The sequence below is a fragment of the Puntigrus tetrazona genome, unplaced genomic scaffold (genome assembly GCF_018831695.1).
Source record: "Puntigrus tetrazona isolate hp1 unplaced genomic scaffold, ASM1883169v1 S000001111, whole genome shotgun sequence".
Taxonomy (NCBI): Eukaryota; Metazoa; Chordata; class Actinopteri; order Cypriniformes; family Cyprinidae; genus Puntigrus; species Puntigrus tetrazona.
In genome coordinates this window covers 2,273,945-2,294,389 of record NW_025048699.1, presented here as the reverse complement: position 1 = coordinate 2,294,389, position 20,445 = coordinate 2,273,945, and the positions used below count along the sequence as shown (strand labels likewise).

Sequence of the window (20,445 nt, the reverse complement as noted above, 5' to 3'; positions counted from 1 at the left end):
GTCCACTCCCTCGTTTAGCAAATGTTTAGCATACCGCTCACAATATCATCTGTGTCTATAGAAACCTTCTAAACCTGTTTAACTAGCTTTAGACCTTTTGATTATGTTTTTTTCGTCTATTCAGGTTTACACCAGTTTAATTTTATTTAAGAGGGAAAAGTGAAATGTTAATTGGACTTTTTTTTAAATAAACAATTCAGATTTCTTAGGAAAGTATGGTACACTTTGGCTCAAGAAGCCAAGCAAGTTGAATTATTAATTTCCGCAGCACATACAACATATTGTATGGAAAAACGCTGACTATAAGCAATATGTCAGCTACTGATAATAAAAGAGTACTACTTTATTTTTTTCTAAATTTGTCTTTTACTTATGAATACTGTTTTTGTCATAAAAAAATAAAAGGTTTCACCAACTACAACCTTCTTGTTGATCCTGGAACAACATTCCAATCAACCAACAGATTTGAGGGATAATTTTTCAGGAAATATCTGTTTTAACCGGCTATCATTTCCCACTGGTTTTAGGAATATATTTTGGTAGGGTTAGTGGTAGGTACTGGGATAAGTTTATATTTTTGGACACTAATGTTGATAGAGGATCGTGTCTTGGCAAAATCATGGCGACCAAAAATAAATACCGTTAAACAGTTCAGGGTTGATAAGATATATAATATATCTTAAAATGTAATTTATTCCTTTGATACAAAGCTGAATTTTCAGTGTCTCCAGTCTTCAATGTCACATGATCATTCGGAAATCGTTCATGTGGCTGCTCCTATTTTCTGCTCCAGAAACATTTCTCTGTTAACAGTACTGGAAGCAGCTTTACTAATATTTTTGTAGAAAATATGAAACACGATTTTTTTTTTTTTTTTTTTTTGGGATGAACTACATTTTCAAAGGAACGGAATTAATTTGTGCTCCGCTTTTGGGTGATGTCTTTGCTCTCACGTTTAACCAGTTTAAAGTGTCTAAAAACATAAAACTCTTCCAATGACTTCACCTATAACAAACGTGATTTTGTTTTTCCAATTGTAACTATATATTCTAATATGGCTGTATTTCTTTATTCAGACTCATCTCACAGTCCCTGCTTTATTTTTACGCATAGGTGGAAACAATCTTCCATATCCTCCAGCCCCTCAGGTAGCATCAGTATCTGAAAGTGTCCATTCATCCCGCTCGTTTTCATTTCCCTGGGTCTCAGGTGACTATATTGTGTGGGGTCAGATATATGTAGCCTCGGGGCTGGGGTGCGACCGTCCAAAGTCTCAAATAAGACACACGAACTCTCTGTCTCCCCCTCCGTCTTTTTCTCACGCTGTCTCACTCTCTGATGATCGAATTTCACACACACAGACTCTCAGTCCTTGACTTCACAGCTTCCTGACCATTTCTAGATGTGTTTGCCTTTTGACGTTGCTATGGATACCGCGCTGGTCTCGTTCGTGGCATTTAGGTTGCAGTTTCTTCCTGGCGTTGGAATAATTATTAGATGTGTGATAAGAGGATGCATTTGAGAAGTGTGTTTTTGCGAGGAATTTAGCTTTTACTGTTTTTGTGAGTTATTTTTTTTGTTATAATATAATATATATATATATATATATATATATATATATATATATATATATATATATATATATATATATATCCCGAAGTAAATTTTTACGCATGTAATTATACGCATTTTCGGACTGACATTTTTTCATCAACTCTGATACATAATAGCAAACGTTTCCTTAAAAAGCAACATATTTTTTTGAGGTATAATCGAAGTCTGTGGCGCAAAGGGTAGGCCTACAGCATAAAAGTTTAACGCTTTGATATTTGTTCGAATCTCTAACCTGAGTTATGAGTAACATTGGCACTTGCCTTAGCAAACAACACTTTTAAGTTTTCCAGTACAGATATTTTAAGGTAAGAAGTGATGCTGTTAAAAGACAGAAAGATTGTGAACTTTGAGACCAGCAGTGTTTAAAGCGAGAGAAGTTCTTATTGCATAACGCTGACAGCACAGAGAGGAAGACGTTACTTCTCTTTCTATCATCGCTCCCTCTCTCTGCTCTCTTTATTTGTCTATTCACTCCCCCTTTCCTCCCTCCATGTGTCTGACAACCTGTTATTCAGCTTTTACGATTTTTTCCACAAACCTATCAAACCTCAAGCAGAGTAGGATAAACAAGACACTGTGAAGAACAGGTAAACATAATGGCTTGTGAGATGATGAGTGAGTCAGGTTTAACTGTAGGAAGTAATTGCTGACATTTTGGATTGCTTCCTGAACAGATAGCGTATATGTATGTGGATTTGTGCAAACAATACACCTCATTCTCCTTGTCTCTCATTCGGCTGTTCAGTTGCATTTGTACATGCACCGCCACCTGGAGTTTAAGATTCAGGATCACTTCTCAAGACACAATTATTTATTATTCAGTGCTGTTTCTGTGAAATCTGGAGTCTTTGACGGATGTGTGTTGGCCTATATTTTAAAAATAGGACTAGTCTGTGAAGCTCTTTGTGTCTGTGTTTAGCAAAAAACACTAAGACTGGTAAAACCAGTTTAGCTGAGCGTGTTGAAGCCGGTCTGTTGGTGGTTGTGGTCATGTCATAATCAAATTCAAAGCAGCCACATTTTTCACAGTCCATATCTATCTATCTATCTATCTATCTATCTATCTATCTATCTATCTATCTATCTATCTATCTATCTATCTATCTATCTATCTATCTATCTATCTATCTATCTATCTATCTATCTATCTATCTATCTATCTATCTATCAATTCAATCTCAGTGTAAAAATCTGTATAATGTTAAAGTGAATTCAAAAGTTCAATAAAGTCTTACGGGGATAAGATTTAAATATAGATTTTGTACAAAAACAGCATGATTTATACAAATAGAATGGCCTTATCACTTTAATATGTTGTGGAATCATTTACATTTATTTCAGTTAAAAATGGAAAGGCAATGCTCTGTATTCTATTGCTTAATAGTATCCTTTACTGTGAATCATTACAGTTATATTAGTAATGTATTAGTAACGTTGATGGATGGGTTTTGAACATAGTGACATCTACTGCACGGATCTGGTAAGTGCAGCACTCACCTAGCTTACTGAGTGGCTGTTGAGGTATTAGACCGCTCAATGAAAGAATGAAGTATTAGTGTACTGTTTACTGCAGTATGGACTATGCACTACCTAATATTTTAAAGTAATGTGTAAAAGAGTATGCATTTCAAACAGTAGTCTGCCGCAGAGTTGTGCATCTCTTTTGCACAATTAATTTTGTGCTCCAGTTACGGGCCTGCGGTTATTGCGCATTTTTAATAGGCTACATTTTACTTAAAATGTCTTTTAATGATTTTCAGCAGGAGATGAGAACTAATATTGCTTCAAGGGCAAGTCTAATGCATTACATTGTGGGATACAATAGTTTGCACACCTGTATATTGCAAATAGGAAATAAGAGTGTTGCATAGGCTTGCATGAAATATGTATTGCTGAAATAATACAAGTAGCATGGTGAGCAATCGAGCAGAGTGTGATGATATTATTTTGTGTAAAGAAGCAAGTTTTGTTCATGTCGACTTGGGTGGCTGATGTATCTCATTCGGTGTAAACGTGAATGCGCAATCATTTCTATTGTGAGCTTTCAGATGTTCACAGACAACTGGTTGATTAGTCTAAGCATTATCTTATCACTCCTGCATAACTGCTTGCTTAAAACACAGTCCACATTTTCTCCCAGTTTCCACATTCCTCAAGGACCCCTCTGTTGCAGTGCCAGAGGGGGAGGCGTCCACAACAGTGCCTGATGGGAAATGTTCCAGTGTTTCCTGTGCTGAGCTGCAGATAACAACTTACTGTTCAGAGAGCTCAGCCTGAGGTCTTCAGAGATACTGAGCTGCTGGACGTGAGCCAGGTACCACTCAACCTCGCATGCACGAACGCCGCGAAGCTCCAATTTTCATGTTTGTTTGGCCTCCTCCGAGCGAGCCAAAGGTTGCAGATAGCACCACCGCCCCCTATGAGAAAGGTCACTGTGTTATATGACATTGCACGCTGGTATCTTAAACTGAAAAATCTGAATCATATCTGAAATTGTTCAGTTCCTGGTGTCATAAGCCAACTTGATCTGAATTTCTCTTTCTCACTCTCTTCTCTCTCGCTCTCTTTTAAAGCATGGAGAGCTATTCTCTATGTGCCAGAGGGATCAGTAGGAGGCTGAAAGAGAAGATGATTAATTAGCATTGCCTCTCCGCTTTGGCTGTAGACTGATCTCAGCCCAGATTCTCTACGGGCTTCTCTTATGTAAAACTGTCGAATAACATAGTGTGGCATAGAACCGAACGATGGCTGAAAACAAACAATGCATGCTGTGGCGTATGTTCATGCCGGTTGGACATCCATATTCTGAAGTGTAAACACGGTTACACATCCACATTACCTTAATTTATGCTCCCTATTATGGTTTTAGCGCATAAAAGTAATCCATGCGAATCATACTCTTCCAAGTCTTCTGAAGCCATTTGATACCCTAGTGTGAACAACTGACCAACATTTCTTGAAATAGTTGTAAAAATAAAAATAGATTTACATACTCTTGTGTTGACTCTGCAAAGAGACAAAAACAATTCCCTCGCATTCTTTAAAATGTCTTATTTGTTGAAAAATAGCAAAATATTCAAATTACTTTTTTATTAAACTTGCCATATCAATGATTTGTCAGGTAATATATATTTGAGAACCAATAGCATTAGCACCCGATATTTCAAAAAAAGCCTTTTTATGTTTGTCAAATGAGATTTGCATTTATAGAACTGTTTTTTAGACACTAATCTATTGTACGGTATGGCATGGAAGTCTTGTAATATGGTGCACAACTATCTATTTATTTATTTATTTTCAAGCCTGGCTGTGTAAATCACCATGTAGTTTCAGTGGAACAGCAGCTCAGACATTCTGCCTTATGCCTCATATTGTGTTTCATGAAAGTAAGAAGTATATGGCTTTGGAATGACATGAAGTAACTTATGACCACGTTTTTGGGTCATTTTTGGGTCTTTTGCAATTCTCAAGTGTCAACCAATATCATTCAGCCTTTGTGAAGTACCAGGTGAAATGAACAAAATTAAAGTTCTGTTTCTCACATGTATCTATCGCATGGTTTCAAAAGACATGGAATATAGATGCATTTTGTGGCGCTTATGGTATTTTTTTGTTTTTTGCTGTAAGAGCAGCTCAAACATCAAGTTGTGTATCACTGAACAAAAAGTTGAAATAACGGCAAGTAAATTATGTTTCTAATTTTTGCCTTAACCTTATGCAGCTTTCAAAAGTTAAATACAGTGACTTTTTTTTTTTACTTGATCAGTCATGTGACATTTAAGAGCTGATAGTGTTAAGCCTAAGTTAAATCTTCAGAGCTCTGGTGGCTTAAATTTGGATCTGATTATCACAAACATATATCATACAGCTCCAGAAGGCATGGAATGTAGTGCATTTTGTCTTGTTTTTACAACTAAATCACTTTCTTTGCTGGAAGAGCAGCTCTGACATCTCATTTTGTGTTTCATGAAGGAAAGACAGTAATACAAAGTTGGAATGACATTGCTCAATGCTGAGTAAATTGTGTTTTTAAACTTTACAATGACTGTCAACCCAGTTATCGTGCTAAAAATTACTGCGTCTGTATTTTGAATTTATATTAGCATACACAAACAGCAGCAGGGATGATGATGTACGTAGTTATAAAGCAATCTAGCAATCACAGTGAGCCAACTGTGTTAGCCAACGTGTTACTTCACAAAGTCCTCTTCTCTAACGATTGTAACGGTAACTGTTTTTTTTTCTGGAGCAATCCATAGGTTGCAATGCATCGTCGAATGCATATGAACACAGCTGAAGTTCACCTTAAGAAACAACACAGCATTTTATTGACTCAAGTTTAGTAAAAAGTGTCAAAATACAATAACAAGCATTGGAATACAAGCCATTTTGAACACACACGCGCACACACACACACACACACACAATCTTTTTGAAAGATGTTAGGCCAAAACAACAAACCTGAGATATGCCACAAAACTCCACAAATTGGCCATCAAATGCTAAAGAGTCTTTTTATTATTATTTAGAAAAATAGATCGATTTGCAAGAAAAGACACTTTATACATTCAAAAAGCAGGACGCTTTCGTCGGGAATGTGCTGCTTGCTTCTCTACTGGTTTGTTAGTAAGACACTTGATCTGCAGTTCAGGGAGAAGATGAATAGCGACAGGGAACGTGCGAGACAGGGCGGGACAGATGGAGTGAAGAGAGAGATGCGAGCGAGGGTGTGAAAGGGAAAGCAGAGCCTCAGGCGTCCTTTTCGTCCCTTTCTTTCCGCGTTTTTGTCTTCACGGGAGCCGGCATGGTCGCCGTCCCCCCCAGCCAGTCCCAGTGGGCGAAGAAAGGCGCAAAGTTGGTGCCCGGCTGCTGATGGTGAGCGTCGTGCCGCAGCGCTCCACCCCAAAGGCCGAAGGGAACCAGGCGATGCATGGCCCAAGGGAAGTCGTACCCGCAGTGGTCCTCGGTGGACACCCAGATGTTAAAGAGCATGAACGCCCAGGCGGTGAGACAGTGGCACTGGAGGAGCAAAGGATCCACGGTGGTCCAGAAGCCCACGCTGAAGAGCTCCCAAGCGGATAGGTATTGCGTCACCAGGCTGAAGGTTTGCCGATACTGGTGGTGGAGCGCGTGGAAGGTGCGGTACAGCCAGGCGACGCGGTGATGCAGCAGGTGCCACAAGTAGTACTGGAAGTCGAACACCACCGTGCAGCCCACGATTCCCAGCAGGAAGGCGCTGAGCGTGGGCGCCTCGCGGGGCAGCGGCACGGGCGGCCGCCAGAGCCACTGGGCTACGGCGGCGGGGAAGATGTAGAGCAGATGGTTGTACGTGGTGAGCGCCAAAGTGGAGCCGATGTTGGACCAGGTGACGGTGCGGTCCTGGTGAATCTGGTAGCGTCGGATGGAGGGCCAGGTGGGAGCCAGCAAGTCCAGCACGGTGTAGAAGAACACCAGCACCAGGTACATGGACACCGAGAGGATGACTGGAAAGAGCGGCGAGCGCAAGGTGCTCTCGTGGTTCTGCTGGAGGTAGTCCCACATGGGCTGCAGCAGAGAGCTCTCCGAGAGAGCCCAGGTTGCGTTGCTGACGTCCAGCACGCCGCGCAGACTGCCGGGATTCATGTCCAGCTACGTGTCGTTGATGCAACAGCCAGGCTGCTGTTACTCCTGCGGCGGGGTGAGGATGCTGGCAGTGGCCGGCTGCGACTTTCTCTTGTTTGGAGTGCTGGATGTGGCTTTTTGTAAAAGATCTGATCTGCGCCAAATGAGGCAGGCCTTTATGCCTCTAAAATGTGTCCAAGCACCACCTCCTGCATCTGTAGTCTCTCTCTCTCTCTCTCTCTCTCTCTCTCTCTCTCTCTCTCTCTCTCTCTCTCTCTCTCTCTCTCTCTCTCTCTCTCTCTCTCTCACCACCACGCTCCTCTTCTCTTGGTATGGTGTGTGTGTGTCTGTGTGTGAACGGTCTTTTCATTGGTAGTTGGAGGATTATCCAACATTTGACCAGCTGAAATGTTCATGCAACACTCATTTCTGACCTAAAAATGGGGAGAAATAAGCAGAGATGTCTCAGTGATATGTGAAATGTCTATTTGATTTGAATCATCTGCTCTGCATGTATTAATAACCAGAGACCGATTGATTAATTGATGCACTGCAGTTCAAACGATGAACAAAAGTTAGTCATTCGAATTTAAATGCCCTTTTTAGTTGGCAGTGTGATTTTATTTATGCAAGAACCGCCAATAAGAGACATTAAAGACAGCGTGCATTAAAAAAGGGTTTTAGACATTTAGCGGTGAGTCTCTTTGCTAAACATATATTGCAAAGCATTAGGGTCTTTAAAATGTTGATAGTTCTCATTAACTGAAACAAAGCTGAAAAAATAAAACAAATATTTTATGTAAAAATTAATATGAAAATTTTACACTTATTTATTATATATATATATATATATATATATATATAGGTATTAAGCTAAGAGTACTGAAATTACTCAGGAAAAATACATTAAAGCTATATAAAAATATATAACAAAAAAACTTATAATATACTAATATACTTATAAATTATAAAAATGGCAAAAAACATAGTTATTAAAAGTTAAAACGTTTTTAATATAAATTGCTTTATTTTTTTATTCAAAATTTAATGTTATTAAAAATATAAACATAAAAGCTTATTTAAAATATAAATACATACAATAATAATACATAAATTATACTAAAATAACACAAAATTTGAGTCATAAATTGCTTTGGAATTAGATCTTAGATCTTCTAAATATATATGACTTTCTTTTTTTGAAAAGAAAAGGGGAATTCCCTACAACAGGCAATGTGGGGTTTGCTCTTTTATGCACTTGCATTGAAAAAAGAAATTTTTAAGCATGAAGAAAATGCAAAAGCATCACAAAGGTATTATAAAACTGGTCCATACAACTCGTGAACTTTCGAGTCCTAGCTCAAAGCATACAGTAGTTTTGCATGAGAAACATACAATTTTACTTCTGTCATAATTGCATCAATGAGAGCTAAGCGTTATTTTGAGAAAATAACAATTCGAAACTGACAAAATCTGACTCCAAGAATGATTTGTTCATGCGTTAGACATTATTATATTCACATTTTGTGAAAAAATCTGTATTTTTAACTGCGTTAAGTTGTATTTGTGTAACAGGTGGATGTTGATAGTATAGCAACTGACCTCGACATTACATCATTTCAGGAGTTTCTCCACATCCTCTTATTTCCTGCTGCACCTTCCAAAACTTTCTATTAATATAAATTAATTAGCGTGACATTAACATAAATTGACATAACACAACATTTCCATTAATATTCATATGGTTGTCTCGTTAAATGCATCAAAAATAACCCATCTCTGTATATGGATGAGTAGGCCTGTGCAGCCTATTTTCACTCGCCTTTTCTCTTTCTGTCTCTCATTAATCATAGCTTTTCTGTCAGGCCTTCACAGAGATGAAAAGCCCTTGTTTATGTTTTGTCATTTTTCAGACCAGGAAGTTTCAGTTGGGTGTCACTGTGGTCATGCATAAATCTCTCTACAGAATAAAGTTGGTTTGTTCGAACAGAAAGAAGCTGAGAGCAGGACAGGGCAGACGGCCACTGAGCTGCTCTCTATGGAGTCATTAATGATCCACTTCTCACGCAAAAAAACATCCTTCATGATAGGGACAACAGCGATTTTTGAATCGTATGGTTTGTTTTCAGTGTATATATCTGTAAATTAATTCTTAGTACAGAATGCATGAATAAATCACAGAAATCTGTGTGAAAGGCTGGATAAAAACACTGAATAAAAAATATTAATCATGTATGAATCACTTACAGGCTGACTGACATGAGATGCAGAGCGTTAATGCTTAAAGGTGAAGTGTTTTTTTTTTTTTACATTTAATTGACAAGCTATTTATATCAGTGCATATAAATTATGACTATTCATTTGCATTGACTGTATTCGTGTAAGAAATAAAATATTTCTTGTTTTATAAAACATAATGTGCTCATTTCAAATAGATATCATTTTCATGTCAGTTGTTACTTTGAATACACGTTTTTGCTTTAAAGGAATAGTTCACACAAAAATAAAAATTCACTCACCATCAGGCCATCCAAGATGTAGAATAGTTAGTTTCTTTAATTGGAACACAATCGGAGAAATTGAGCATTACGCAACTTGCGCACCAGTGGATCCTCTGCAGTGAATGGGTGCCGTCAGAATGAGAGTCCGAACAGCTAATAAATGCATCACAGTAATTAGTAATCAACTGAATCAAGTAATTTACAAGTCCATCAATTAACATCTAGTTAAAAACTTTTTTAAAGGCATTTCAAACTGTTGTTCCTTGCCAAAATACGAGTCTATGAGTTCCCCCAGTAAAAGACCATTGTTGGAGGCTTGTTTAAAGTGAAAGATGAATTTGTTTTTTGCAAACAGGCAAAAGATTTAATTGATGAACAGGAGTTGTGTGACGGCACCCATTCGCTTCTTTTCTTTTTCTTTCTTGACGGCACCCATTCACTGAAGTCATTGAGCCATTGTCGAACAGGTGATGTAATGCTAAATGTCCAAATCAATTACAGGAACTATTTTATTACATAAAAGTGAAGTTTTCAGTATTTTGTGTTCTGGTGAGACTTGAACTGGCATTGTTTCTCATCACAGATGCTCAGTCAAAGCCACTACAGCTTGACGGAGGTTTCAGCTTGCTTGAATTACTGGGAAGAGCCTTCAGGAGCACCAGGATTAGCTGTCTGGTCCTGTAGCTGCTCAAGTTGCTCATCATCATCTGGTTGCAGTGAGTTGTCGATAAATTCTAGCCTGCAGCTCTTACATAACATGCAGTATGATACAGACATTTCACATTTGCTGTTTAGGTATTTACACCGCAACAGACCTAACGCAGTGTTTATATACCTGTGCAGATTGCTTTTGCGAGAACTAGGTTGTTAAATTAGGATTAAAGGTTAGTTATGGGAGCAAATTCTCTTACCTGGCAAAATAGATTGTTTCTGTAGATGTACAGGCAATGCATATAGCCTATGCTAGGCTAGCTACCGTAAACATAACCATAAGCCTTCATGCACTAATAACTGGTGTTTTTGTTTCTTCAGCAGCAAATCGACACGTTACAATGGTTTCTCAAAGATCACGTGACACTGAAGAGTGAAGTAATGAGACTGAATATTCACAGGAATGAATAAAATGTCAAAATAGAAATGGGTTGTTTTAAATTGCAATTATATTTCACAATATCGCTGTTCGTACAATATATTTGGTCAAATAAATGCAGTGTTGGTGAGCACAGAGACTTCTTTTAAAAAAAAATGTTTTTAAATCTCACGAATTGCAAACTTTAAATGCTAATTCCTTTTCAAAAAACCTTCCCAGTATCTCGACTATATCGCTTGTCTTGCCAAAGCTGAGCCACTAGAGGTCAGAAACACATTGCCATTAAAAAAGCAGATCGCAACGAGCAAGATGTGGTGAAACTACCATGTTCTGCTGTTTATTTTGATGGTGTTTAGACATCTGCAGATGTGTGAATACTGAGACGTTATATGAAAAAAACAAAAAATTAAGGATTCGTGTGTGACTATATTGGTCGTTGGCCTCCAGCACAGTAAACCTAATAGATTTCTCTCACTCTAATTCACGCAGTACTTAGAAGGGAAACGTTTCGTTTCATCATCTTAATAAACGGAAAACACTTTTAGCTTGCAGGGGTGGGGGTGAAACACACCTGAGCCTCGTCCTGACCCCCCCTCTGCTCTCCCCCAGGTGAGATCAGGAGTAAAAAATAGACTCGTCTTCATCCTTGGGGAGAAAGAGAGATCTCGAAACACGACGATACTGTTATGTTTTAGGGGCGGAAAACGGCAAGGTTAAACGCATAAATATCGATTTTGAGAAAATAAAGGTCTTAGGTTTGACCTAAAAGTAACTCCATGGGATTAATAATGTGGTTTTAGGAAAAAACAAGAGCGCCACGTACGTCATCAAGTCCCGTTCCTTGAGCAATAATAGTCGTGACGTAAACGCCTTTGCTTGGAGGATGTTGCTGGATTTTCCAATCGAAGCACTGAAGCTTTCTGTACAAGCTGAACCAGACCGTCACGAAGAAAGAACAGAGCAAAAACAACCATGAACTATTCTGTACACGCTACAAACTAGGCCTAAAAATTGTTATTATTCGAATAGTTCTGGTCCTTGATTCTGATTGGTTGAGCCGTCAAAGCTGTTGTAAAATACTCTACAAACACACACCTTTGTTTATGTCTGTGTGTTGCTTGGCAACCACTGTGTTCCAACCACAACCATTTCTTAGGGACTACATTGTTTGGCGGAAGGATAACGTTTTTATTAATGTCATTACACTTTGTTGGCGCTGTTTTATTTTGTGAAACCCTACTACATGTGAGGAATAACCATTTTATAAAACTAATACATTAATAAAGCAGTAGACGACAAAATGAGGTGCAAACTTATAACAAACACAATGCTATCATGATGAAGTTAATATATTCAATATTATACGTACGTATTGTGCTTTGTGTGAACGGGGAGAATTCGGATAAATTAGGATGCCTTTTACCATCGAGATGACTGAAAGGGAAAATGCACCAATTATCCTAAATTAGCCCTATGTGTATCGCAACTAAAAACCGCAACCAGAAAACAACCTTAAAGCATATCTTTCTCAATCTTTTTCCATCTGTATTCAGATTCTAATACTGGTCCTCTAGTACTATGAATCACTAATAATCACATGATTAAATAAATGAGCTCCAGTCAAGTGATAAGCCAAGCACAGAATCTTAATAATAGTCTCTTATATTCTCTCTCGCTCACTCTCTCATTCCCCGGGCAGAGGTAATAGGCCTTGTTATTTGATCAGTTGCGATGACTTAATGACCAGAATTAGAGCTCTTGTATGCATCTATGACAGAGATGCTGATGAAATGCTTTTAGAGGGACTTGATGAGGAAAGCTTCCCACTAATCATATTTAATTAAACCTGTACCATTTGTGCTGTGGACATGAATGAAATCAAATCATGTGATATTCCAGACCACACAAATGGACGAACCCTTTGGACACGGGGCAGGCACTTTACAGAGGCCCCATGTGGGGTCCTAGAGATGCCTAGGTGTTTTGGGTCTCCATTGACTTCCATAGTATTTTAAAGTGAACGATGACCCAAAACAGCCTGGTGACAGTCTTTTTCAAAATATCTTCCTTTGTGTTCAGTAAAACAAAGAAATTCATATAGATTTGGAGTTAGTCAAAGGTGAGTAAATGATGACAGAATTTTGGTTTTTGGGTGTGCTTATCCTTTAAAAGTATTTATTTCTTGGTTTATGTTTGCTATGCTTCGTGCTGTCAGGCAGGAAGATCTTTCTGATGTATTTAGTTTGATTTGATAGTCAGCGCACCATTTATTTAATCAGAAATACTGTACAAAAATGGCAAAATCGTGCCTATCTTCTATTTGAATATATTTGAAACATGCATTATTCTTGTGAACAAAGCTAAGATTTTGACATCATTACCACTACAGTCTTCAGTGTCACGCGACACTGATCCTTCATAAATGTTGAAAATAATTGTGCTTAAAAAAATTGAATGATAGTGTAAATAGGTGCCACAACATATTATTACCACATTAGTATGGACATTTATTTTAAAGAGAAATGGCACCTTTCAAATGTTATGCTTCAAAATGCTGAATGAAATATTATGAATGAAAAAAATATTTGGAAACTGGTGGGCCTGTAATGTTGTAATGGATCGTGGTTCAGTATTTCTGACATCCATCTAAAATTACAAAAAAATATCAGTATATCAGCAGAAACTGAGCATACGTGGCTCCTAAAAGTGAAGTTAGTTCTGCACGTACTCTGTGTGTGTGTGTGTGTGTGTGTGTGTGTGTGTGTGTGGAGGGCTCTCAAGAGGCCGCTGCTCTTTTATTTGGAGTGTGTTTTCAGTGCAGGTGTATGGGAAGGGTGCGGATTGAGATCACAGGGTTACTATGGCGCAACACCTGAGCTATCCTACATCGTCGTGACAACAGAGGAGGGTCTTTCCTGCACAGGTTACTCAAAAACAACTTCACCCGCTCCCGAAAACAGTTTGTTCACCATCACACAGAACTTCACTTCTCAGCTTCTCGAGGTAAGACACTTTTATCTCTTTTCCCGAAAACTTTAGTCCTCACCTGATATCTCGAAGATGTCTAATAACGCGTTTGCGCTTTTAAAATGGTTTTAACCATGAAATTGGTCATTTTTAAAATGGCTGTGAGGGTAGCGTTGGAGAGCAATGGTGCTTTAATATGCACTGAAAGATTATAATATTGCGTGTCCTAGTATTCTGCCATGTCCAGAAAAAAATACTATGATACTTTTGAAGTGTTTGTTAGTGAATATGGCCGCAAAATACTTATGCATGACCGGATCTGAACTGGACGTGTGTCCCGTCTGCTCCACAGGTGCACTGCTGCAGTAATGCCTAGTAAACTGGAGGGAGCCATGGACGCGCTCATCACCGTCTTTCACAACTACTCAGGGAGCGAGGGAGACAAATACAAACTCAGTAAAGGAGAGCTGAAGGAACTTCTCAACAGCGAACTCACCGACTTCCTTACGGTTAGCAATCTTTAGCAAACTTTCACGACCAATTTCAAAGCTTAACTTAAAGAGAGCTGGCATTTATCAGAGTTCATTTGATATGGGCCTGCAAGTTGGATCTAATCCAAACGGGAAAAGACACATGCAAAATCATTTATATGCATGTACGTTTATAAGAATGTACAATAATATTGAATTAAATATATGCATTTTTATTATTACTATACATATGAAATATCTAAATGTTTTACCACATTTATGTTATATATATATGTAGTAATTTAAATAATTTTAGATTTTTAGTTTTTGGTTGTTTTTGAATTATTTAATTCATAAATCAACTACAATGTATATTATATATATGTATATACTATGTTATATAAATTATACTAAATTAAAAGATATTCTTGTTAATTTATACTTATACAAAACACTATATATATATATATATATATTATATATATATATATAAATATATATATATATATATATTATATTTACTAAATTATATTTATATATATATATATATATATATATATATATATATATATATATATATATATATATATTATATTTACTAAATTAAAAGATATTCTTGTTAATTTATTTACTAATACAAATACACTATATATATATATATATATATATATATATATATATATATATATATATATATATATATATATATATATATATATATATATGAACTATATACAGTATGTAACTTTTAAATTAATAAAATAAGCTACTGCAATACTTTACCTGACAATAGTTTTATTTTAGATTTCTGCAGTGTGTATAGAAATTACGCTATGAATTTTAAATTGAGGTTTAGTTTTTTTCCATCAGTAGAATAATTTAAATCATGTGCAATCTCTTGACCTCTCATCAAATGAGAGCTGTTATATGAACAGCGAGAGAAAAACGTACCGTGGAGTTCAAAGCGCCCTCTTTCCTTCAAGAAAACAGCCCATAACATCACCTCACTGACTGCTTAGTCAACCCTGCATAATGCTTTAATGCCATCTATTAAGATTTAAGATCTCATCTTGACATGCAGCACATACCCTGCTCTCATTGCATGCATTAATATGTGCGCATGAGAGTGAGTTTTGGGCTCCGGCGTGTTGATTAGTGATAATAATTTGGTTAATTGCGCAATAAACTTTTCATGTTGTTTGCTGTGTTTGCACTGAAGGGATTTCCTGTGTGCACAGGCGTGTAATTCCAGCTCTCACACTGGGACAGGCCACTTGGTGAGCTGGCTGAAAATCTGAGGAAATGCATTAAATGAATTATTTCTTTCCCATCAGATACGATATCGTTTCACAAAACTGACCCCATTCATGATTAGGAAACTTTATCTGAATCTCAATGAGACAAAAGTTCAGGAAAACAGCGCTTGGGTCAAACTGTGTCCTGGTGTGTCTCTCTGACGTATCTATGCAGATCTTAGGGGATTTGAGCAGTGTGTGTGTGTGTGTGTGTGTGTGTGTGTGAAGAGGAAAATAAGTTGCCTCTCCTTCCTCATAGAGTGAATCTTAGAAACCTATAAAGAACACACAGAGATCATACCAAAATAAAAATAATGAATAATATAAAATAATTAATGATTATTGTTTTATGCTACTTATTGTTATTATTATTATTTATTTTAAATGTATACTTTTTCAGTAATTAAAAAAAAAATTATCCAGAAAAAGCCTACTGTAAGACTATTATGAGTTTTACCATGTTTATTCAATGTACACATTCTCATTATTTAAATGCAAAAATAAATAAATACAAATATTATATACATATTATTTTAAGGTTCATTATATATATATATATATATATATATATATATATATATATATATAGAGAGATAGAGAGAGAGAGAGAGAGAGAGAGAGAGAGATATGAAGCTTAAATTAATTGAATACATTTAATAATAATGATGATATTAATAAATAAATAAATATAAATGTATACATAGATAGATAGATAGATAGATAGATAGATAGATAGATAGATAGATAGATAGATAGATAGATAGATAGATGAATGAATTTATTAATGTGTGTATATGTATACATTTGAATTTTATTGTGTGTGTGTGTGCATGTGTGTGTGTATGTGTGTATACATACACACATACATATTAGTATGTGTATTTCAGCTAAATAGAACATTTTGACAGGTTAGTTTTTGTTGTAATGTGTTCATACTGTTTTAAATAAAATATTATGCTAATTTATACTAATGATACTGTTAAATGCGACTGGGAAAAAAAGAAAACCGCAAAGTAGAATGTTTTGATTGCATTAGCATTATGAGGACAAATGTGCTTAATTGTCATGCAAATAACGTCTCAATGCAACACAATTTTAATGGTTTGAAAAACAGGCTTTTTTCATTACGTAACATCATTTCTCATCTTCTTCATTTAATTTTTGGGATGAAATACGAGCTGGCCGTGTTTTTCGCGAGATGTGGGTCTCAGCTGTGTGCGCATCATCAGAAGGAGGCTGTTGCTTACACATCGTCAATTACTGGCTGGAACACAGCCCGATATAGACTCGCACCTCTCCCTCGCCACACACACACACACACACACACACACACACACGCTCTCCAGGGAGTGTGTACTGTAACGTTAGGAGGCAGAAAGAGTAATGAGTGAGATATTAAACTCTGTCTGGTGGCTTCATGTGTTGACCACACACACACACACACACACACACACAGAGAGAGAGTCAATCATACAGTGTAGCCACAGGCTGATGGACTCTGATGCTTTTAAAGTCACGGTTCATTGGTTACCAGCATCACCACTGGGACGAACAGCCACTGGGTTTTGCCCAATAGTGCTCACGTGTAATGGATGTCAGAATAGACGGATGGGCATCCATGAGATGGATCTGATGATCTTTTTTCAATGGTTACAACAGTATCAATGACAGAGCGCTAGTGCTCATGTAAAAGTAAACATGCACCCAACACTACGCAATTTCTTTAAGAAAGCAGTGTATTTGTACATGCTGAACATTGTTATTCTGTTATAAAGGTTGAATATCAAATAATAATTCAGACTAGAGAAACATACTATATAAAATGTAAAAAACAAAGTAGAAATATTTTATTAATTCAAAATATATTCCTTTATATAATAAGATTGAAATATAATTGACTAATGTAGTATTAATATAGTTTAAATATTAAGAGCGTAACTCACATAAGATGTGAAAAAAGGGGTCTGTTCTGTATAATTTCTAAAGTATACCAGATATGCTGTGTGTGTGCATATTTTTAACAATTTTTAAAAATCATGTTTTTTTTTGTGCATCGCAAAATAATCTCAATTCAAAGCAGTTTAGGTTAAAAATAAGTAAAGAAATATAGCTAACTAACACATTATAAATGTACAAAAAACATACATTACAAACATAATTTTTTTGCACCTTTTTTGAATAGAACATTTGTCATTTTTTGGGGTGGGGGTGGCTTATTTTTTATTTAAATTAAACATTAAATGCAAAAACAAAAAAGTATGATGGCACTATGATCAAATGTGCTATATATAATAAAAGGAATACAATTATAATGGAAAAAGTACATACATACACAATTCTTATAAAATTATGAAACATGAAATTATTAAAGTCCTAAATGTAATAACTTCTTTAGGACATTTTGACCAATCGGCATCTAGTACCGATTGCAGCGCAATATGGCATTTATATGTTTCCGACTGACTTGTTATGTTTGTCTTGCCTTTGTTCAGTCTCAAAAGGACCCTCATCTAGTAGAGAAGATCATGAACGACCTGGACTCCAACAAGGATAACGAGGTCGACTTTAATGAGTTTGTGGTGCTGGTGGCGGCGCTGACGGTGGCATGCAATGACTTCTTCCAGGAACAACAGAAGAAGAAAGGCAAAGACGAAAAGAAAGGCAAATGAAACGGATGCATAGAAGTACCTGCACGTGTAATGCTCTGTGATGCGTTAAACTGTTTGTTATGAACCAGACCACTTGTCCTTATGTTAGCCGTTTTCGTTCTATCCTTGGTTTGTATTAAAGGAAACCGGCCGTTAAATAACAGTGAATAATGTGTTTAATTGATTTAAAATGACAGTTCTTTTCTGAAATGAAAGGATGTACTTCTAAACTGAAAGCTGGACTTTATTATCATATGCCTGTAGAATACAGTGTAGATGTCAATGTTACTTATGGGTTTTTTCATCCATTAAATCATACAATCTAAGCCGAATCATGTTTTTTCTCTCATTTCATAAGTGCAGTGTATATATATTAGAGCTGTCGAATGGTTAATTGCAATTACAATTGCGCATCGCATCCAAAATAAACGTTTTTGTCTACATAATATATGTGTGTTTACTGTGCATATTAATATGTATATATAAAGTAGCATGTATTTTTAAGTATTTACATGCAAATATATTCATGGAACTTATATATAAAAATATTTAATAAATAAACATGACATATTTTGCTTAAATATATACATGCATGTGTGTGTGTGTGTGTGTGTGTGTGTGTGTGTGTGTGTGTGTATATACTATATATATATATATATATATATATATATATATATATATATACACACACACACACACACACACACACACACATGCATGTATATATTTAAGAACAATATAAATATACAAAACAAATATACACAGTGCACATCATGTAACCACTAACATATACTTATATATATATTTTATATATATATATATATATATATATATATATATATATATATATATATATATATATATTAGACCAAAAACTAAAGAGATTAGAAATATTTCCTTGGCAACTAACTGAAAAAAATTGTTGAAGCACTAAATTACTAAATGGAAATGAATAAAATCTGAACTAAAACCAAAACGACCTTTGTTACCTTTTAAACCTACATTTTTGAACAAAACAATCATTAGTATTAGTCCGAACAAAACATAAGTTAAAAACCACAGCTGAAATGACGTGTTTTATTGATCACGCTGTAAATAAAAGGTTCATTTAAGAGCATTGCATTGTGGGATACGTGACATATGTGTTGACGTGCTGTTGTTCAGTTTCACCAAATGTATCTTTTGTTGTCCACAGAAGAAAGTCACTCAGCTTTTGGATGACGTGAGTGTGCATAAATGATGGCGTAATTTCCCAATTTTGGTTAAACTATCACTTTTACAGTTTTAGATGATGCTGATCCAGGAACGCATAATACTTTATCACTCTGCTATCAGCACTATAAAGTGAAGCCATGCACTGGATGACCATGTGTTTGTGTGCTTTATAGTCCATCTTAAAGGTTTAAAGTGTCTGTGTTGGGAAATACATCAGACAGAAGGCAGGTTATTTACCAGAAGTCTTGTTTTCCCTCCAAACACTGCTGTGCTTCAGTAACGACTTCAGAAACATTTCATTTCCGTTGTCTGTCCCTCAGCAGTGCGCTTCATCTTCTCTCTATAGAGCACTTGATATTCTCTCCAGAGCTCGGCTCACTGTATGACGCACTTTCTCCTGAGCGTCTGCCGTCTCTGTCCCATGCACTACCAGTAATAAGTATAGTGTGCTATAATGAAGCTCGCTGTGTAAAATGTCGTTTTAATGAACAGGAACGTACTGTAATTGCATTAAGGCATTATTGGATAAGGAGTTGGATTTTTATGAGTGCATATTTCCAACTGAGGTGCGTCTACTCAGTTTTTGTACATTATTATAGTCCAGAAATATATGTCCACTCTATTTGAATAATGTACTAAATGTTATTATTATTATTATTATTATTTATATAGGCTATAAATGCATTATTTTATTTAATAGTGCATATGTGTGTCCATTCTTCATTCTATAGCCTTTGAATGCTAAAATAATATTTTTTCTTGTATGGTTATGTTCCATATAAATAGAATAATATATTAATTATATAATCATAAAATAATAAATAATTAAATATATAAATATATAAAATGAATAAAATGTTTTTATTATTGTTTAATAATATATTTGTTAGTTATTTATTGAAAACAAAGAATACATATTTTATATTAATAGTGTATTTATTTATTTAGTTGTTGTTTTTTAGTCATTTTTTTGTTCACTAATAATAAATAATCGAGTTATGATTTAATGTAACCATATTTGAACTGAAGTATTACTTATGTTAA

The 20,445-nt window shown here is 35.9% G+C and overlaps 2 protein-coding genes across 11 annotated transcripts; one reads left to right on the top strand and one right to left on the bottom strand.

Moving 5' to 3' along the window:
• The first annotated feature begins 1,817 nt into the window (after positions 1-1,817).
• Positions 1,818-18,617, top strand: s100z (S100 calcium binding protein Z). 10 transcript variants are annotated; one of them, XM_043234332.1, is made up of 6 exons: positions 1,818-2,201; positions 3,788-3,928; positions 9,465-9,502; positions 10,300-13,809; positions 14,126-14,282; positions 18,031-18,617. In XM_043234332.1, exons 5-6 carry the CDS (start codon positions 14,142-14,144, stop codon positions 18,205-18,207), a joined length of 318 nt encoding a protein of 105 aa, XP_043090267.1. In that variant the 5' UTR covers positions 1,818-2,201; positions 3,788-3,928; positions 9,465-9,502; positions 10,300-13,809; positions 14,126-14,141; the 3' UTR covers positions 18,208-18,617. The 10 variants fall into 10 exon arrangements, with proteins under 10 accessions (XP_043090267.1, XP_043090266.1, XP_043090272.1 ...); XM_043234331.1 differs by having other exon boundaries at positions 3,755-3,928; XM_043234337.1 differs by lacking the exon at positions 1,818-2,201 and having other exon boundaries at positions 3,541-3,928; positions 10,300-10,432; positions 13,623-13,809.
• Positions 5,914-7,236, bottom strand: ch25hl2 (cholesterol 25-hydroxylase like 2). The gene has a single exon (XM_043234329.1). It carries the CDS (start codon positions 7,234-7,236, stop codon positions 6,364-6,366), a length of 873 nt encoding a protein of 290 aa, XP_043090264.1. The 3' UTR covers positions 5,914-6,363.
• Positions 18,618-20,445: the final 1,828 nt, after the last annotated feature.